Source organism: Rhineura floridana, chromosome 6, assembly GCF_030035675.1.
Source record: "Rhineura floridana isolate rRhiFlo1 chromosome 6, rRhiFlo1.hap2, whole genome shotgun sequence".
Taxonomy (NCBI): domain Eukaryota; kingdom Metazoa; phylum Chordata; class Lepidosauria; order Squamata; family Rhineuridae; genus Rhineura; species Rhineura floridana.
In genome coordinates this window covers 51916302-51937931 of record NC_084485.1, presented here as the reverse complement: position 1 = coordinate 51937931, position 21630 = coordinate 51916302, and the positions used below count along the sequence as shown (strand labels likewise).

General features: G+C 45.3%; 1 protein-coding gene across 2 annotated transcripts; it reads left to right on the top strand.

The window, feature by feature from the left end:
* Positions 1 to 287: 287 nt before the first annotated feature.
* Positions 288 to 17931, top strand: RNPEP (arginyl aminopeptidase). 2 transcript variants are annotated; one of them, XM_061631860.1, is made up of 11 exons: positions 288 to 728; positions 4079 to 4219; positions 5502 to 5647; positions 6830 to 6946; positions 8060 to 8295; positions 10293 to 10406; positions 11886 to 11998; positions 13331 to 13439; positions 15920 to 16144; positions 16662 to 16804; positions 17410 to 17931. In XM_061631860.1, exons 1-11 carry the CDS (start codon positions 336 to 338, stop codon positions 17572 to 17574), a joined length of 1902 nt encoding a protein of 633 aa, XP_061487844.1. In that variant the 5' UTR covers positions 288 to 335; the 3' UTR covers positions 17575 to 17931. The 2 variants fall into 2 exon arrangements, with proteins under 2 accessions (XP_061487844.1, XP_061487845.1); XM_061631861.1 differs by lacking the exon at positions 4079 to 4219 and adding an exon at positions 3903 to 4043 and having other exon boundaries at positions 293 to 728.
* The last annotated feature ends 3699 nt before the right edge of the window (positions 17932 to 21630 follow it).

Here is a 21630-nt window from a genome sequence, read left to right as displayed (position 1 = left end):
CTGATACACATTATTTCCTTTTCTCTCTACTTGTCAGATATTGAAAGACCTTTTAGTATATGTTTTTCTGTACTCCCCTTAAAAACCTGAGTTTTCTCTGTTGGTTTTGTATGGTTTGTTCTATTTTTATTTCAATAAAAGCAGTTTAAAAAAAAACCCAGGAAATCCGATTCGCGTGTGTTATAAATAAATAAATAAATAAAGCAGGAAACTCCTGTCAGTCTAGCGCTTTTCAAATCCTGTCTTTGCTCGCTCCTCCCCATGGGCTGAGCGTTATCCGCTTGTCCCCACGCCGAGCGGCGTGATTCGTCACTTTTGCTCGCTTCTTTCTCGCTATGGCGGCTCGCGACGACGCGTCCGCTTGCAGCTCCGACTCCTTCCAGCTCCGGCATCTGCACCTGGCTCTGCGAGTGAACTTCGGGCCGGCGGGTTCCGGGCACTTGCAAGGCTCAGCCCGCCTGGAGCTAACCTGCCTGCGGGATCATGCAAGCGAAGTCGTTCTGGACTCGCACCCCAGCGTGGAGGTGGAAAGCGCCGGTCTGGCGCCGCCGGGGAGCCTTTGCGGCGAAGGAGAGGGCCTGGAGTCTGGGGCGTTGCGGCCGCTCGCCTTCCACAGTCGGCCGTTCGCCAGCTACGGCTCCGCGCTGCACATCACCCTTCCTGAGCCTCTGACGTGCGGAGATACAGTGGTGGTGGAGATCGCCTACCGAGCTGGAGCGGGCCCCGGGGTGAGTGAGTGAGGGGCGGACGGAGGCATAGCTGCTGTCCCAAGGCACGCTGAACTGCCCGCTTCCTTCCCTCAGTTGTTGACAAGAAACCTTCAAGGTTCAAGCTGTGATCTTTGACCCGAAAACCCTTCCTGCTAATACCGGGGGTGGTGAAGGAAAGAGGCTCTTCACATGCTCAGGAGTGCCGCCATTAGTTCTTAGTTTTTTCTTCCTTTGCTCTTTCGGGCTATGTTCCAAAGCTAAAGGCACGCCTGGACGTGCCCATGCTGCATTTATGCCATTTGCTCTATTATTGCACCATTGGCCCTGATGTTCTTTGCTCCTTCATTGGACCAGGCCAGGTTCAAGGTACTTGCGTTAATTCACAAAACCCTAAACAACTTGGGCCCAAAGTACCTTAAGGGCTGCCTGACTCCCTGTGGTCCATCTCAGTCTCTGAGATCTTCTGAGGGAGCACTCTTAGTGGTTCCTCATGCCCCTGAGGTTCGGTTGGCCTTCACTCGGAACCCGAGCCTTTAGTGTGGCAGGCCCTGCCCTGTGGAACTTCTTGCCAGTAGAGGTTCAGCTGGAACCATCTCTCATTTCTTTCAGGCGTCTTTTTAGGTGACTTTTAACATGATTCCGCCTCCCTCTCTACGCCAGTACAGTATTATCAGTAGCGTAGTGACAAGTTCAGAAGTGCAGGGTCCCTTCATGATAGTCACACTCCCTCATCCCCGCATCTCATCATTCACTTGCTTGCTGTCCGACATCATCTCCACAATCCTCAGGTCTTCCCAGGTGCACCTTCTCCCAGAGCAACAGATGTCCGTAGGAGCCAATCAGTATGCAACAGGAGTGTGATAGCTACTGAAAAGTGCCTTCTCAGTGGGTGGCTCACCTCATTTCATGCTGATTGGCTCATAGGATGCTGGAGACATACAGAGCTGCTGGGACCCTGCTCCCAAAAAGGTAAGGGGTCTAATGACCCCCCGAGACCCTGAACTACTACACCCTTGAGTATTATTGATACTTTCATTATTGTTTTTAATTTTTGTATGCCTTTGTGTGTTTTTAGCTCCCCTGATGTACTCTATGAAAAGTGCGGGCCTATAAATACTTTTAAAAAAATGTCCCTTTCCTCATTATTCTAATACTTTGAGCAGCCTTGTTTGGCAAGCAAGGGAAAGTTCTCACCCTTCCGTGGGTGATGTCACTTGGACATCTTGGCTGTGGACATCTTTCCTTAAGGGCCGTAGCTCAGTGGTAGAGCATTGTAGACCTTTTCCTGCAGAAGGTCCCGGGTTCAATCCCTGGCATCACCAGGTAGGGCTGGGAATGCTCCAGCAGGGAGGAATTGGATCCAGCAAGCAAGTCTCAGTAATTTTCCACCATTGCAAGTGGTCCCTGAGGGCAGAAGCCTTGAGAACCCCCTGCTGGAGACAGTACAGAGCTAGATGAGCTTGTGGTCCAACTCTTCATAGGCAGCTTCTGATGTTCCTAATCTGAGGCTCCAGCAGTGTCCTGTGAGAAACCTTGCTGCTTGTTGTTAAGCAGCAGCATTGGGAGGTGGGGAGGATGTGTAGCTTCAGTTCCACTTTCTGTCTCTGTCTCTGTCTCTCTCTCTCTCTCACTCTCTGACCTTCTTGACTCCAGCTCTTTCAGTTTCACCTGGCAGGGACAAAAGAGGCATCCACAGCCTCGTCACTTCCCCTGTCGTGCCAGTTCAGTTAAAGTCAGATATGGAAAGCCCAGAGTCACTTGCTGTGCCTCTGCAATCAATCCAACTGATGGTGCTGTCTTGTACCCACTTGAGAATAATTAGCGCCGTTGAACACGGTGGGGTCTCAAGTAAAAAGAGAGGTGTGAAGTTGCCTTGCAGTGAATTGCATCACTGGTTCATCAAGCACAATACTGTCCACTCTGACTGGTGGCACTCATTCTCCATCATCTCATGCAGTGGTCTTCCTTGGAACTGCTGCCCCAAATCTCTTTTAATTAGAGATGGTACCTAGCTCTTGAACGTGGGCCATGGGTGTCCCTATGATTTTTTCCCGGTGTGGGCAACTGAAATACTGCGTTGATTCAGCCAAGGTCTGAGCCAAATCAGGCCCATTCAGTTCTTTTTTGGACCTCTGCCGAGTAGGGTTCTGACAGCCGTGGATGGCTAGGGGTCAGATTGGATGAGCTGGGACTGTCGGGGTGGGGCATCAGGCAAGGGGAAGAGGTAGCTGCGGCTCTCCTTCCTGTCTGAGCGCCACTGCCACCCCATTGGAGCGCTGAGGGTGGTAATTTGCACATGTTTATGCCCTCAGCTTGTTGGCTGTTGAGCCCAGAGAGTGATCCTGGGGACGCGGGAAGGTTGCAAGGAGTTTTCCTGCAGGAAAATAGGCACCAGGGGGGGAGCCACATGAAGGAAAAGGTTAAGACCCCCTCCACTGGTGCTACAGCCCTGATCTAATTCCACCCCTACTCCATGATTGCTCACAGTCAATGCACCCATACTTTTAAAACAATTTTTGCCCGCTGACTTCAGTATGGCAGAAACTACAGAGTCTGTTGTATTTCTAAATAAATAGTAGCATTGAGACTCAACCTGTGTGTGGGAAAGAAAGGGAAGAAATGCCTTCATTTCTTTGGGCCTCTGTTCACCATGACATCTCCAGCCTTGGCAGTTCTGATTGCATTAATGTATTCCTTGCAGAAGTCTGGATGGCAGCACATTAGATGAGCGCTGACTGTGCACATGTCAGAAATAATTCAGAGCAAACTGTCTTGAAAATCGAAAGAGTTGGACCTTACTAAGGGGAGCCTTCTATTAAAGGATTTGGATTGTGTGTGTGTAGACCTGAACTTACAAGATCTGAACAGGGTGGTTCATGACAGATGCTCTTGGAAGTCACTGATTCATAGGGTCGCCATAAGTCGTAATCGACTTGAAGGCCCATAACAACAACAGCCTAGTGCTGATCTCTTGAATTCTCAGCCTAGTAAATTATTTCAGTTACCACCAAGATTTTTTTCCCCCTACTGAAATTCCCAGCTTCTCCCAGGTTTAAAGTGGGTAGAAATATTGGAATGATACTTGCCTTTTTTTTTTCCTGCTGGGCCTAATAAACATCTGTATGTTGTTAGCTAATAGTAGAAGACAGAGCAACAATGACAGCACTTGACACGCTCTGTCTGCTCTTGTAGATCTGCTGCGTGGATTCTTATCAAACAGCCCAGAAGGAGAAGTCATTTCTTTACACCTCTGGCTTTCCTGTGCTCAACAGGTCCTTTTTCCCTGGCTTTCACACCCCAGCTGTCAAGAGCACATACTCTGCACGCATCAAGGTAAAGGGCTTTTTTTGTCTTTTGTTTCTTGTCAGGTGTGTTGGCTTACTCCCGAGCAGACAGCTGGGAAGCAGAAGCCCTATATGTACACGCAAGGCCAGGCTGTTCTGAATCGATCCTTTTTTCCTTGCTTTGACACCCCAGCCATTAAAAGTACATACTCAGCCATTGTAAAGGTAAGCTACTCCGTAGTCGTAAGGAAGCAGAACAGTTAATTTCATCAATTCCATTGGGGAGCTATGTACCGGGAGAGAGCAAGTGTGCCATCCGGTTAGAGTCTGTTGAAGGAGAAACTGCTATGTCTTTTTGTTGGTTTTGTTCCGGGCTGAGGTACTTGTGGCCCGCCAGATTGCTAGACAGCAGCTCCTTTGGGGAAGGGCCATAGCTCAGTGGAGGAGCATCTGCCTTGCATGCAGAAGGTCCCAAGTTCAGTCGCCTGGTATCTCCGGGAAGGGCTGGGAGAGACGCCTGCCTGAAACCCTGGAGAGCTGCTGCCAGTCAGTGTAGTCAATGCTGAGTTAGATAGACCCAGTGACTCAGTATGACGCATCTTTCTGTGTTCTCCCATCATCTCTTGCTGGGTGGGGCTGATGAGAGTTAATGTTCAGCAACATCTGAAGGATTGCAGGCTCCCCATTTCTGGTTTAGTACACTTCAAATTCCATGATGGAAGACAGGCAAGATATAAGCGTACTAAACCAGGGATGGGGAACCTGCAACTCTCCAGATGTTGTTGGACTTCAGCTTCCATCAGCCCCAACCAGCAAGAGGTGATGGGAGCTGCAGTCCCCACAAGTTCCTCATCCCTGGTTTGGTATAGTTATCTCACCTGTCTTCTATCATGAAACTCAAAGGGGCACACACAGGGTTCTCAGATGATCGCCCATCTTGACACTGACCAGACCCATACCTTCTTAGGTTGGCTATGGTGGCTGTATCATGACCCTCCAGTTCCAATCTCCCCTTTGATAAAAGCACAGAGCCTTTGACTTTGAAGAGTAGGAACCAACTGAGTCTGTGTGTATAATACATTCAGACATTCTCTTGTGTACACACAGACCTCTAGATTTGTACAGATAATGTATGGAATATGCATATTCTCTAGTTTTGCAAGAATGCTATCTGTTTTCTCTCTTTCTGTCTCCTTTGTGGCAAAAATCAATGGATAAAGCAAGTGAAAGTGACTTCCTAGGCCCTCTTTGTAGGACAAGCTCGCTGGATGAGTTTGAGCCTGTCTCTCAATGTAGCCCACCTCACAGGGCCGCTGGGAAAGTAAAATAGGAGAGTGGGACAAGAACCATCTATGCCATCTTGAGCTCATTAGAGGAAAAGTGGGATATAATTGAAATAAATAGATACAATCGAAATAAATAAAATAAGATCCATCCTTAATCATCGAGTGTTCCTTTATATCACACGACAGGCCTTTGTTTGTTTGCTTGCTTGTTTGCTTGTTAGGTCCCTGAGGGTTTCACAGCTGTGATGAGTGCAATTACCCAGGAGAAGAAGGACAACACGTTCTTCTTCAAGATGCCTCACCCCATCCCATCCTATCTTGTTGCCCTGGTTGTTGGGGACATAGTTTCTGCAGAAGTAGGACCCAGGTAAGAGATGACTGCAAGGATAAAGATGAGCCATCACGTATGTCTATCTGATTATTTATTAGTTGCTTAAAAAAAATCTTCAAAAAGACTAACCTCAAGACTATAAAAAAAATTAAGAGTAGTTGAAACATGTTTACAATCAAATGAAGTACAATAAAACAAAATAATTCTATTCATCCAATGTAACAAAGTAGGTGTTTGCTAAAAGCTGGAACAGCTGGAGTTCCAGGCTATTTCTGTGAAGGGGAGCAGATAAGCAGAGTCAAGGTCAGGGATGAGGAAGCTGTGGCCCTCCTGATGTTGTTCGACTCCAGCCTCCATCAGCCCCTGCCAGGATGGCCACTGGCCACAGATGGTAGGAGTTGTAGTCCAGTAACATCTGGAAAGCCAAAAGTACCTCATCTAGGTGAAACAAGTCCTAACAAAACAAACATTTTTCCTTAGATCTATCTACCCCTTGAACAATTCTATTTGTCCCCTCTTTGCTGTGGGATTTGGGGTAGGGTGCATGAACATGTGTGCATGTTTAGACTGTTTAGGTCCTTGGGAATTACCATCCAGTCATGATTGTGCATTCATGCTCAGTGGAAAATAAGTTCTTATCCAGGCCCAGCCCTAGCATTAGGCAGAGTGAGGCAGCAGTAGATGTTAGGGGTTGGGGAGACAACCCCCAATGTTCCCCTGCTGCTCTCAGGTTCATGTTTGGAGGTGTTGTCCCTTTATCAGTGTTGAAGTGAGATTCAGCTGTAGTTTGGTCGAATTCCATACAACAAATTGCAGAGGAGAGAGGCACACCACTTTGTTCTTTGCCTCGGGCAGCAAAATATCTTGGACACCCCTGTCCTTATTCTTTGTTTGATTTCTGACCCAAGGCTTGAAGGTGGCAAGCAGAAAAAGCATCAGATTCTCATTGCTTGATCCTTGTCCTTTCTGTCAGAACCTAGCTTCTGATTAATTTTGATTATTGCTGTAACTTTTGGGACGGAGGAAGCTCATTCCCTGCTAGAATGGTTCCTTCCTACCTGGTAAAGAGTGCTTTCTTGCTTCCCACAAGCAACCATGTGAATGGCTCTTTTAACAAGCTGAGGTTAATCAATCCATTGTGCGTTGCTGTTTACATGGCTTAGGGTGTTTCTTGCAACATTTACAGATTTCCATCCGTTTGTTTTCCCCCCCTGCTAGGAGCCATGTATGGGCTGAGCCCTGCCTGATTGAGGCTGCTAAGAAAGAGTATGATGGTGTGATTGAAGAGTTTCTTACTACAGGAGAGAATCTTTTTGGACCATATGTATGGGAAAGGTACGCCTCCTGCTGCACAACTAGGTTCATAGTAATGGGGAAGAACTCCCTTGAAGAGAAAGACATTCATGCACCTCTTGATCTCAGTTTTGGCAGAGAACTGCCATGAGAATATGTTGTTTGTCCTTTTCCTTAAGTCACCTCACATGAACCAGGAGGGCCTACAGCTCAGTGGTAAGAGCACTTCTTCACATACAGAGGATCCCTGGGAGTCACTGCTAAGTCAGTAAATTGGGTAATACTGAGCTAGATGGAACAATGGTCTAACTTGGCATAAGAGAGCTCCTTCAGATGCCCACATATTGATTCATACTTCAGTTATTTGGGAGAGACTGTGACTTGGTGACAGCACATGTGCTTTGCATGCAGAAGGTCCCAGGTTCAATCTCTGGCATCTCCAGTTAAAAGGGTGAAACAGCAAGTGATGTGAAAGATGTCTGCCAGGGAACTGCAGCCAATCGAAGTAACAATACTGGGCAATTTCTAAAGGGGTAGATGTGTTAGTCTATTGCAGCAGAATCAGCCAAGAGTCTTGTGGCGCCTTAACACACTTTCTTGTGGCAGAAGCTTTTGTGAACTACTGTCCACTTCATCAGCAGCACAACACAGGGGTTGATGGACAAATAGTCTGACTTGCTATATGGTATGTTCCTACGAATTTTTGTTGAACCTGGGCAAGCAGCCGTTCCCTACTCTTGATAGAATGTGAGTTCTGGCTGATGGCATCCCCCAGTCAAAATGCACTGTGCTTCAAGTCCATGGAGCCATCTGAGTCTTGCTCAGCCTTGTTGGCAAAGGTGTATGCCTATAGCTGAAAGCTGAGAATGTTCCTCTGTCACACTCGCACGAGAACGTGGGGAGTGCAGTAACAGCAGGACATTATGATACCTTAAAGCAGGGGCCTTCGGGATGCTGCTGGGCCACATCTTCCAGCATCTCTTGCCATTGGCTCTGCTGGTTGGTGCTGATGAGAGATGGAGTCCAACAACATCTGGAGGATCCCCATCCCTGCCTTCAAGGAAAACCATTGCAATACTGTATATAGAGGCCATGTTGGGAGTTGAGTCTCATAATGGAAGTTGCCTTCTTTATCTTATGTTTTCCTTTGGGCAGGTATGATGTTCTGTTCATGCCACCCTCGTTCCCTTTTGGGGGGATGGAGAACCCTTGCATCACCTTTGTGACTCCATGCCTGTTGGCTGGCGATCGCTCCCTGGCAGATGTGATCATCCATGAGATCTCACATAGCTGGTTTGGAAATCTGGTCACCAATGCCCATTGGGGGGAGTTCTGGCTGAATGAAGGTTTCACCATGTATGCACAGAGGAGGATCACCACAGTAATCTATGGTGAGTTACCTGTTGCTGATGTCCGTGTTGATGATTATGCTATGGTAACGGTATACTTGAGCAGAGCCTGCCTTTCCATTGGTGTGTTGGGCAAAAGCCAGCACCTTGGAAATGAACTTTTGGCAGCAGGGTAACCATTGGGGTGCTGACTCCAACCTTTTGGTGGAAACTGTTCTTTCCTTAAGAAACTATCACTGCTGAATATTTTCACAACTTCTGCTTGCAGCTTAATATCAGTCCCGTCACACTGGGTTTACTCACTAACCTGAGCTGCAATTAATTAGAAAGGTTACCTGGTTGATGATCATGCTGATGGTGTACAAGCAGGACCTGTAACAAAATTTTGCTATGTGGAATGCTCCATTTCAGGGTGCCAGCCATGCCCTCTTCTGGGAATCCTCCAGTCTGGGAGTCATTTACTCTTAAATGCTAGATAAGGGAAGGATGTGTTCAGTATAGGTGATGTTAGCAAGATACAGTAACACACTGGGTTGGATTGAACATTCTTGGCATAAGATTGACTTGAAGCTGATCATTTTCATCTGTATTGCAGAAAAGTAGTTGTGTTAGTTCATAATGCCAAGAAGATCAGATGGGTTTATTGTGGCTGGAAGTTGCATAGGGAACAGGCTTTGTCTCATAACATTATTATTGTTGTTGTTGTTATTATTTGATTTATTTATAAACCACATTTTCCACAAATACATATGTGCTGAAAGTGGTTCACACAAACAGTCCAAATGCTATAACACAACCACACATAATAAAAAGTATAATCACTACAACATTAAGAAAATATATATATACATCAAAGTATAAATGAGCATTAAGCTCAACAACAAAGCCAAAGTAAAAATATTTAAAAACTAACTCCCAAGCTGATACAAAAATCTCTTCTATCCCCCTGACCCCCATAGCACAACCCAAAGGGGCAGAAAGTCTTCTGAAAGAAGCTACTTTTGAAGGCTTCCAGGGCTAGAGGGTGGGGCAAGGCAGGTGGAAGTAGCCCTCCCCTGATGACAAACAGAGCCTCTCTCCCCTCTCATAACGTAATGTTGGCTCAAAAAAACACACACACAGAGAGTACATTTGTAGAATAAAGCTGACAACTAAACTCACCTGGAGCACTGAGGGACATATGAATATAGTATATATCAGAAGAAGAGATAAAACAGTTTGGTAGTGCAAGTTATTATTATTATTTGATTTATATCCCGCCCTTCGTCCCAGCAGGAGCCCAGGGCAGCAAACAAAAGCACCAGAAACATTAAAACATCATAAAAACAAACTTTAAAACACATGAAAACAAAACATCTTCAAAAACATTACTTAAAAAAAGCATTCAAAACATCTAAGATTAAAAACATTTTTAAAAAGAAGGTTTAAGAACATATTAAAAAGCAATTCCAGCACGGATGCAGACTGGGATAGGTCTCAACTTAAGTTCTAGTGTTGCTTGATGCCCATTCTACTATATGCCTTTCACAGGACTGTACAACCTTGAATATGCACTTGACTTGAGGGATTGCTTGGTGTAGGCTAGGTCAACAATTTCTCCCCTGACATTTGCTTCCCATATGCAGAGAGAGCGGGATGCTGTCAAACAACCTCTGTGTGTATTCCTGAGTAGTACAGTCCCCTCCCCAACAGGACTGTACCATATGCCTCCCTTTTCAAACACTTGAATGTAATTTCAGAATTCCACCTTGAAGAAAGGTAACATGGATTTGCTAATGGTGAAATATATATGTGTATGACATTTGGGGAGGGGGTTGCTTTTACTTTGTTTCTAGTGGGATCTGCCTGCAGGGTCTCAGCAGGGACTTTCTTCTGTCTCAGTTACTGTGTTGCCCTCCAAATGATTTTCCCAGCGCTGTTGACTGATCCCAGAGTATCAAGAAAGCTGAACTGCTTTCAGCTCAGTTTCATGGCTTACCTGTTGCCAGGGGCTTCAAAACCAAGCTCAATTTCTCCTGTTACTTCTCCCCTGAAATCAGGTGCTGCTTACACTTGCTTGGAAGCTGCTACAGGGAGGGCTTTGCTTCGTCAACACATGGACAGCACTGGGGAAGATCATCCTCTTAACAAACTCAGGGTGAAAATAGAGCCAGGTCTGTATTGGTCTAGTGCTTATGGATTAAGTGACATAATTTGTTTGGGGAATAATTTGGGAATCTGACCTTCCAAACACCAAGCTAGCAAGGAGAGAAGGGAGGTAAGATATCTGACAGGATGATAATCAGCTAACATCATCCTCACCATTGCCACCACATCAAGACCACCCTACTTTGTGAGAGTCAAGAGTCCAAATCCGGTGTAGTTTAGTAGAGCTAAGCAATGTAGCACTAACTATATATTTAGATTACGACTGTGCACATCTCCCCCCCCCCATGAGCCCCGTGGCTTCGATTGTAGGGGGCATTAGGCCAGCCTGCCCTGGGTTGAACTCGGAACTACCACCCGTCCCACCCAAGATCCGGTCCTGAATAAGTTTGGGGGTGGGGCTAATATTTAATTAGGGTTTTAAACCCTTCATTAAACATATAGCTGGGAAGGGGTGGGAGAAGGAGATCTTGCATCTCCTAACCCCCTTCCCGACTGAGATGCGGATAAATTCTATATGGTGCTCTGATGCCTCTCTCACACACCCCAGATCAGCAGAGGCATTGATGGGGTGGGGAGGCATCAAAGCATCCTGCAGAATTCATCCTTTGGCAATTCGGCACAGTGCAGGTGATGTTCTGCAAGAGGCTTTGCTAAAGGAAAGTCGCTTGCTGAGCATCACCCACACAGAATTGACCCCTCCGCTGAATAGCAGATCGGCAGAGAAGGCAGTCCTCAGGGGTGATGCTCAGCAAGTGACTTTCCTTTAGGAGAGCATCACCTGCACCGTGCAGAATTGCCAAGAGAATGACCCTGGGGGCGGGGGAGGCATCAGGCAGGCAGGAAGTTGGGCCTGCTTTGTCTCGGAAGACACAGCCAGGGATCTGAGGTAAGTCTTGGCCTCTTCACGTGGTTTTCCCACCCTGCCTGACTCTGACGCCCCACCCCCTGACATCCACAGATTGCTCTGGGTCATCCAACCCGATCTGTAGTGATCCATGGCTGTCTGAACCCATCCAAGGCCCAAGTACCTGTGAATAGACCGATTTGTCTTGCGCTTCAGCTGAACCCCATGCACAGCCCCTATTTACATGTAGAATTTCTGGATGGCTTTTGGCAGGCTGCTAACTCTTTGTCACTTACCCATATGTTACCCAAGGGGAACGGGCCAGTTGTGAGAATGGCAGATGAAGAGAAGATGGCATTTTTCAAGTTCCATATTTGATACTTACACTTTAAAAATACTCTTTTATTTTAGAAACTTTTCATTATGTTTTAAATAACACAGCCCCTCTTAGGTAGGATGCAATTTAGAATAATAATATATAAATTAACAAATAAACATCAAAAAAAGTAATCTGAATAATCAGGAAGTTATGTATGCAAATCTGGATTGTGGGTGATGACATTCAATCATTTCTGATGAGGTTTTTCCTTTCATTATAATGGCAATTGTCAGTCTCAGGCTGTTTATTTTCTCTGGCCAGGTGTTGATCCTGAGGACACTTATAATGAAACTCCTTATGAAAAGGGCTACTGTTTTGTCTCCTACCTTGCTCACCTAGTGGGGGACCAGAAGAAGTTTGATGCTTTCCTTCAGGTACTGTATTTTAGCCTGCACGTTGCCTGTGCTTCACAAGAATCTTAGGAGACTTCCTCTAGTGCAGGAGTGCGGAGCCTCCATCCCATGGGCCTGTTTTCCCCAAACTTCAACTACCTGCCCCATACCTGAAGTTGTATGTGATGTCAGATGTAGGGCAAGTAGAGACCTGGCTGAATTGGCTGCACAACCAAGTTCCCCCGTGGGGAACTCAGTCACATAGTCACGCCATGCAGAAAGCAGCTTTGCCAACCCTATTCTCAGCCCTTTGCGCTGTACGAGGGACTCTGACAGGTGGGCAAGACAACCCACCTGGCCGTTGTCTGATGTCATTATGACATCAGTTTTTTAACACATGGGTTGTCCCAACCAACTGGCAAAGCTGGCCCAGAGGCCAAACAAGGTTCCCCCACACACACGTGCACTAGGGTATGCTTGCAAGGTATGTTGCTTTGCAGCTGGTGATAAGAGAAGGGTTATAGAGCATGCTTGCCTTGTGCGGTTCAGTGAAAGGGGCTTGCGGCAGGGAGACCTTCTTAAGCAAAGTCGGGTTCATGTAGCTATCAAGGTAATGCCAGGCATTGCTTGGGATTGAAGCATGAAGTCTTGGAAGCTGAAGAACATATCGGAGAGAGAGAAGCTCTAGCTGGGAGATTCATCTTAAGCTGTAGTGCTGCTTAAAGGTACACTCCTACTGTTTATCAGCTGATGGGCAGTTGGGAACATGCCTTGTTCCAGCAAAGGAACTATCCAGAGCCCACTTTCAGCTTCTGATTGCTTCTTCGAAGCCCCGCTCTTGCCCACCCCACCCCTGATGTCATATGGGTATGGTAGGTAAGTGTGTCTTTCCCCCAAACGGCCTGGTGGGCCAAATTTGGCCCATGGGCCAGAGGTTCCCCACCTCTAAAACAGAGCAAGTAAAGATATTAAGTCTTGCTGAGCCAAGAACATGGGGTGTTGGCATATAAGCTGATTTCAGGTAATGAAGAGGGTTATTGGGTCTTTTTGTAGCCGAGACTTGTAGCTTAGCATCTCGTTTTGTACACCGCCCAGAGAGCTATTAGCTACGGGCGGTCTAGAAATGAAAATAAATAAATAAATAAAACCTGGGATGTTGTGACCATGCCATATCAAATTAATCCCATTTTTTACCTGATGGCAAAATATCCTCCTGGCTCACCATTCTTTTTGCCCAACATCCAATCTATTTTGTTTTGCTGATATATTCTGGTGCAAGAGATATTCATGAGTTATTGATTAAGTAGAGTCAAAGTCCTAGAGGTGCACCATCCAGACCACAGCATAACTCAGGCCAATATTTCTGTCTGGCAGGCTTATGTCAATGAGTTCAAGTTTCAGAGCATCACAGCCGATGATGCTCTGGAGTTCTACTTCAAGTATTTCCCAGAACTGAAGAAGCAAGGGGTGGATTCCATTCCAGGTCAGCAAAGCTACCTATTCTTAGCGTTTTTTTCTGTAATTTGTGGGCCCAGCGTGTTACTTTTATGTAAACTTTGGAGGCAGCAGGTGTAGCCTTCCCAATTCTCTAAAGTCACTTCTAGAGATGACCAAGTTCTGTAAAACTCCAATATCCATTTTTTATGTTATTTGCAAACACTGTAGCTGCAAAGAATATATCTAGGATATTGGCCAAGTATAATAGCTACAGAAGCATCATTCTGAGTTGGCATAAAACTTTGAGCAGCAGGACCGTCCTCTTCTTTGTAACAGTGAAAGTGACTGAATGTAACATTCCTTCCAGTGGTCTCCATGCTTGCATGTTGCCTATTGGCTAACTGCTTTGATTCGCTTCACCCGCCCTTCATTGCATTTGCTACCTAGGTTGCATTTCCAAAGTACACATCTTGTCTGCTAGTTCTGAAGGGCCAACGGTAGGCAAAGATCCGGCTGCCTTTAGAGGTGTTATGCATGTTTACTAGCCAACAACACTAAAGATTCTGAGAAAGAGCCAGTTGAAAAAGCATCTCAGCCGGCTTCTGGACAATGTGTTAGTGGGGGTATTGCTGAATCCTGCCACCCGGTGGAAAGCAGTCAAACGAAGCTGCCTTATCAAGTCAGCTGGTTGGTCCAGCTTGCCCACTGCTGCCCACTTGAGCTAGCAATAGCAACCAAGGTCTCTGGTAGAGATCTGATGCTAACGGACAACAAAACACATGATGCCTGTAAATTAGAGATGAGGAAACTGTGGCCCTGCAGACTTTCTAGGTTTCAAACTCCCTTCAGCCCCAGACAGCATGTCCAGTGGGCTGAGACAATGGGAGTTGAAATCCAGCCACTTCTGGAGGGCCACTGGTTTCCTATCGCTGCTGTGAACCATGTGCACTCCCCCTGGCCCATGATTCCCCTCTCCCTGCCATGTGAATGTTTGCAGCCCAGATAACTGTTACGCCAAATACTAAGCATTCAGCTGCTGGCACGAGCATGGAGACTCTTGATGTGATTATTATAATGTGGTGCCTGGCCTTGAGAAGGGATGAAGTGGATGCTATTGAAAACTTGTAAACTAAAGTAGAGCCCATTCATTCTCACCTACTCTCTTCTTGAACTGTGATGTCTTGCACACTTAACCCATTTTTAAAATTTCCAGAAGGCAAGTACACAAAGCAGCATATATCATTATAAAATCATATAACAGAAAATATCTTTTGGATGACTAAAAGAGGTTTACACAAATTCATGGAGGATAAGGCTATCAATGGCTACTGGCCATAGGAGGAGCTGTAGGAGTACTGAATACCAGTTACTGGCAACCACAAGTAGAGAGAGTGCTATTGCGCTCAGATCCTGCTTGCAGACTTCCCATAGGCATGTGTTTGGTCTCTTTGAGAACAGGATGCTGGACTAGATGGGCCTTCAGCCTGATGCAGCAGGGTTCTTCTTACGTTCTTGTCTATGGGGGAAAAAATCAAATAATAAATAAATAATAAGTTGGAGAATGTGCTTATTAAGGGCAAACTACACATTGCATGCAAATGTATGCAATGAAGCCTAAATGACTAGTTTTGTGTTTGTTTGTTTGTTTTTAAAGAAAATCAGCTCAGTTCATCTGTATGTTAATCCTCCCAAACAAGCAACTAGAATATGTTGTGGGGAAGGGGCAAAGCAGTTGGGTTGGGGAGGAGATGTGCAAGCAAATGCTATCTGGGGGAAGAGATAAGCCCACCCATACCACATGTCTGGGCAAAAAAATACTCCCCTGTAAAGCTACTTTTGTTCATGGAAACTGGCCATCTAGGCTCTGTTATACACATTTGTAATGGAATGCAAAGCACAGATGATTTTTTTTAATAAATAAATGAAGCATATACCAGGCATATATCAGTTAGCAAACGTCTCTATTGGTCTTTTTTCACTTTAAACATTAGCGGTAGAAAATAAATGGAAATTTTGGTCTGGAAATGTGTCAAAATTTGGGCATGCGGTTGGCCACTGTGAGAACAGGATGCTGGACTACATGGGCCATTAGCCTGATCCAGCAGGCTCTTCTTATGTTCTTAAGTGCTGATTGTGTTGGTATTATAAATCTTGGGCAAGGGGAAGAGCGGAAAGGATTCAACTGCATATCAGAACTTTCAATTTGCTTAATTAAAGTGGATTAAAGTGCTGTGTTGCTCTAGCCCAACAGATTAAAAAAAATTTAAAAAAATTTTTTTTGCAGTTTGGAAAGTGATGGGGAAATGCATTGGAAAGTGTGTGATGGATGAATGATTAATGGGAAGACATGTAAACATCCCATAAGCAAATCAGGATGAATGTTCAGTAAAAATTGGACAGCAAGCAAATTGGAATGAATGTTGAATAAACCCGTCATCTGGAGGAGCCCGTTGTTAGTAGTTTAATAACTTTTGCTATTGATTCCAGTGAACTTCCCCCTTCTCGTTTCTCTTGTTCTTGTGGTAGGTTTTGAGTTTGATCGGTGGCTGAACACACCTGGTTGGCCCCCATACCTTCCTGACCTTTCACCTGGGGAAGAGCTGATGAAGCCAGCTGAGAACCTGGCAGAACTCTGGGCATCTCCTGACCACAACATGGAGGCAATTAGAGCAGTAGATATCTCTGCTTGGAAAACCTTTCAGCTGGTCTATTACCTGGATAAAATCTTGCAAAAATCCCCTTTGCCAGATGGTAAGATTTCCTCTGCCATGACAAAAATCACTGCACTGCAAATAAGTATTGTGGACACTGGGGTGTAAACTGGGTGACTCCATGAACTACAGTTCAGACCGTCGGACTGAATCACTTGTGGCCTTTGAGGTGCAGGTGGACAGTATTTTATGCATGGGCACTAGTGGTTTTCCAGGGATAGAAAAGCATGTGATCATGCTCTTCTTCTGTCTGATTAAAAAATAGAATAGCTTCCAGAGGGTTAGCCATGTTACTGTTATAGCAAATGCACACACAAACATCTTGTGCTACCTTAAAAAGACAGTGGGGGAAATTGCAAGATTGTGCTGGCTGGGGCTGTTTTGTAGTCCAAAACATCTGGAAGGTGCCAGGTTGACAGAGGCTGGTGTACAAGGTGAGCACAGTGACCATTCAAAAAAGAGTAATTGGAAAATAGTGCTATTGCCTACTTTTGCTATGCTGCTTTCTGTTCTGTTGTGGGACAGAGAATAACTTCTAACTATTGTTTCATACTAAGGGAAAACTGAAAAGATAAGTGCCTTGTACCCCAAGATCTCCAAAGCACAGAATGCAGAGCTGTGTCTTCGTTGGTGCCAGATTCTTCTCAAGAACAATCACGAGGCAGAGTTTGGCAAAGTGAAAGACTTCCTTCGCAGCCAGGTTTGTGGTTGATGTTGTCTGCATGTTGACGGTTCTTAGACATCCAGTAGCTTTTGCCCACTGAATAACATACTGATCCCATTTCTCAGTAGCAAGCTGGGAGACAGTGTTGGTATGGTATTGGCCAGCCCTGTTCTCACCTTCTCCTCAGCTCTGCCCCATCCCAAAACAAAACAGTTCCACCGTCTTGGAAGCAAGAGGCTGAAGCCATAAAGCAGCGAGTGATTCTTTTAGCACGGGGGGGGGAACCTATGGCTCTCTGGATGCTGTTGGACTCCCATCAGCCCCGGTCAGCCTGGCCAGTGGTCAGGGATGATGGGATCTGTAATAAATAAGTGTTTTCACGACATCCCTCTTGTAGCAACAAAAACCTCTTCCCAAACATCAGAGTAATTCTGAATGCTTCAGTGTCCTGGCAAATGGGTAAGTACAATCTGACATGTTGCAAGGAAAAAAGGAGTGTGTTATCTTGGTTATCTTACAGTAGGTTTTGTAGACGAATTTCCTTGTTTCCTTCCTAGGAAGTTGTGGGGTGCTACAGGCCACTGAATACTATTCTGGCAGTCAATTGTTCTAAAGCGTTGTTATTTTGTGCTTTATGTCAGGGAAAGCAGAAGTACACCCTTCCCATCTACAGGGCCATGATGAGCGGCTCAGAGACTGCCCAGGCACTGGCCATGGAGACCTTCTCTGACACGGCTTCTCAGCTCCATGTTAACGTCCAGAACTATGTCAAAAAGATCTTAGGAGTGAAGACTGAAGGAAAATGAGGAACATCACAATGCCCAAGCAGTCCATTGCTTGAGCTCCAGCAAATGTCTGTGTGCAATGTGGGTGTGGGTGTGGGTGGGTGGTGCTTAAACCTTGTTCCGTAGTTCATGGGTTAGGGGGCAGGTCCCACTGTCTTTGAAGTCCCAAAGGACTTTGTTTAAATGCTGGTAATTTCTGGAGCTTCCCAGACCGTGAAGCTTCCTCATGGATAGCCTGCTGGGTTAAACTTTTTTCTCTCTTTTTTTAAAGGTTTGTAAAAGTAAATATGAAATTATATACACAAAATTTCTATCTCCAAGTTTCCAAAATGTGACAAAGTATAATTAAAATAAATGAATTTTTTTTTGTTTCAGTAAGTAATAATTTCCAGTTGTCATTATATCTGTTCCATTTTTGTCTGCCACCTTTAGAGTGAGTTTGGCTACTGTTAGAGTGTATTATTCATACAATCTGCTTTCTCACACTTCTATATTTGTTCCCCATCAGTGCTTGGCATAAATTATGCTTGCAGCAGTTACTCATACAGGAGGTGTGGAGAACCTTTGGCCCTCCAGATGTTTCTGGACTGCAACTTCCATCATCCCTAGCCATTGGCCATGCTTGATGGAGCTCATGGGAGTTATAGATCTGAAGGCCCAAAGGTTCCCCACACCTGCCATATAAGGTTAATAATTCCTGAAATGTTCATATTTTTCATATTTTTTTTAAAAGGGGGGCATATTCAACAAACTAGTCGTACTAGTGGAAGCCACTGCAAGGATTTCTGCTAGTACAACAGAACTTTCTCCCCTCTCCTCCATTTGCCCAGTGCCTTCTACAAATCTGCTCCAGAGGGTGAGGAGAACCCACAGAACAGCATGCAGGGGAAGGAGGGGAGAAAACATTCCATCAGCCAAGCAGAAATGTTTGTGCTGATGGAATAATCTCCTTAGTGCTATATTGAATACATATCTTTATCACCCATCTTGTTTATGAAAAATGGACTGCCTTCAAGTCAATCCTGACTTATGGCGACTTTATGAATAGGGTTTTTCATGGTAAGCAGTATTCAGAGGGGGTTTACCATTGCCTCCCTCTGAGAATGAGAGGCAGTGACTGGCCCAAGGTCACCCAGTGAGCTTCATGGCTGTGTGGGGATTCGAACCCTGGTCTCCCAGGTCATAGTCCAGCACCTTAACCACTACACCACATTGGCTCTTGTTTATAAGGCACCTAAAATTGCTAGGTATGTCTTTCTTCCCATGCCTAGGTCAGGGATAAGGAACCACACCCCCTCTCACAGGCCACACCCCTTACCAGCTCTCCTTGGCATCTTGTTGGGAATGTGCCCTTGAACTCTGATGTTGCTTTCTTGTTTGCCCAAACAAAGGATAAAGGGGTGTCCGGAGTATATGTAGAAAGTAGCCTACTGTGCAAAGATAAAATTCACATTCATTGCTCTGCCCACTTTTGCCTTGGGCGCTGCCCACCATTGGCATGTGGCTCCCAGAAGGTTGTCCAGAAGGTAATGTGGCTCTTGGGCTGAAAAGGTTTCCCTGTCATGGGTTCACAATCTAAAAGCATTTGGTACACAAGGATGTTGGCACAAAAGAAAGGAGGAAAGCAAACAGAAGGAGCTATGAAAAAAATGGATTTTGAACTGAATACTGGAGCAGTTCTTATCGAAGAAAATTAGTAAAGAGTACTAAAAAAAAACCCAGAAGCCCTTAGCAGAAGATTAGACTGAACAGAGGATAAAAAATGAGAAGACGCATGAAGAGAAACGGGGGGGGGGGGGAGGAGATATTTTAAAAAATTAATTCTCCATCCTTGGAGATGTAGTCCTGATTGCAGATGTTGCCGCCACTCACCATATGCTCAGAGGCACACGTTACCAAATGCTTTCAAGCTACAGAGGAAGTGGATTGAAGTGTGAAAGACCAACCCAAATTGTGTTTGCATTGTTACGAATGTGTAGGGCAGTACAATATCTCAGAGAGGAGGTCAGGTCCCCTGGTGCATTTACTATAGCTGCCCAATTGCCCTGCTGTTTAAAGCTTGATAGAAATAACTGCAAGATTTTTTGCCTATTAGTGAATTTCATTGCTTTTTAATCCAGGAGATAAGAAATGGAATCCTGTGCAAGTTTGCTGAGAATGAATTGATCATTTGCATGCTTATTGAGTTCAATGGGATTTATTCCCCTGCAATCATGCTTAGGATAGGTGAAACTGACCTGGAGGAGGAGAGGGAGGGCTGGAGTGGGAGGGGAGGGAGGAAAAGAAGGGGGGAGGGGAGGGCAAGACCAGGTTTGATCATTTGCATGCTTATTGAGTTTAGTTGGGATTTAGTCCTGTGCAATAATGCTTAGAATAAGTGAAACTGACCTGGGGGAGGGACAGGTAGGAAGGGGGAAGGGAGGAGGGGAGGAAGGGTAGGGGTAGGGAGGAAGGTGGAGGGAGTAGAGGTGGGGGGAGGAGATAGGGTGGGTGGGCACTGGGCAGACGGAAAGCCCCTTTCCAAAAGGAAAACATTGTTTAACAGTATTTGTGGGGGTTACCCCCACCTTTTTATTTTAAAGCAGACATGTAGTCCCCCACTCAAATTTAAACCAAAGCTGTCCCTGGTCATATCCACACCAGACATTTATTCCACTGTAAACAGTCATGGCTTCCCCCTAAGAATCCTGGGAAGTGTAGTTTATGAAGGATGCCGAGAGTTGTTAGGAGACACCCTATTCCCCTCACAGAGCTACAATCACCAGAATTCTCTGGGAAGAGGGGCTGACTGTTAAACCACTCTGGCCACTGGAGCTGTGTCAGGGGAACAGAAGTATCCTAATAACTCTCAGCACCCTTCACAAACTACAATTCCCAGGGTTTTTTGCAGGAATCCATTACTGTTTAAACTGGTATAAATGTCTGGCATGGGTGAGGCCCCCTGATTAGCCAAGTCAAACAGCTATTAGTCTGGCTTTTAGAACACTGACAATTGGTTTGTACTGAGCATGCCTGCGCTATCATAGATACCAATGTTAAATTTCTTAAATTAATTAAAAATCAGCCATACATTTTATTTTTAACTTTTAAACTACAGAAGATGAAGGTCAGAATATGGGGCAAGGTCATTAATCGGATTACAGGTACTCTGTGAACATGGCTGATTTTTAATTAAACAAATTATGAGACCACTGAAAAAAAAAGTCCAACAGGGGTCTGAATTATTTTACTCTTTACTATGTTTTAGACTTTGAACTCTGGATTCTTTCTGAGTGTTTTGTGTATTGCCATGTAAACTTGTTATGCAAGAGTTTCTGAGTTCATGACTATATGTTTTGTAAGATTTTGTTTTGAAATGAGCTTATGGTAAGCATCAGAATGGCATGGGTGGTATTTTCAATTTAACACTGCAGAATGCAAAAAATCCATGCTGGCTATAGTATATAGCCACTCTCACGGCTATATAATAAAGAACAATGAGAAAGTTAAATGCTGCAAGAAAAATGAGAATAGACCCATTTCAGTCGGGTTTAGCCCCGTTTTGGCACAGAAACTGCCTTGGTGGCTCTGTGTACTGACCTGTGTCAGAAGAGAGGGGGGGGGAACACAACTCACAACTCTCTTCTTTACATCTCCTGGTGGCAGTGGATGTGCTAGACCACAATGTCTTGCCTCCTTAAGGAACTGGATGAGAGCCAATCAACTAAAGCTCAATCCAGACAAGACTGAGGCACTGTTAATGGCTGGTTCCCTAGACTGGATGGAGAGGATGTAGCCTACTCTTGATGGGGTTACACTCTGAAGGAGCAGGTGCGTAGCTTGGGGATACTCTTGGATCCATTACTGTCTCTTGAGGCTCTAGAGGCCTTGGTAGCCCAGCTGCGACCCTATCTAGACAGGGATAGCCTGACTTCTGTTGTCTATGCCCTGGTAACATCTAAGCTAGATTATTGCAATGTGTCACATGTGTTGCTGCTTTTGAAGACATTTCACAAACTGCAGGCGGTGCAGAATTCAGCAGCCAGATTGCTAACTGGGGCAAGACAGTCTGAGCACATAACACCAATTCTGGCACAA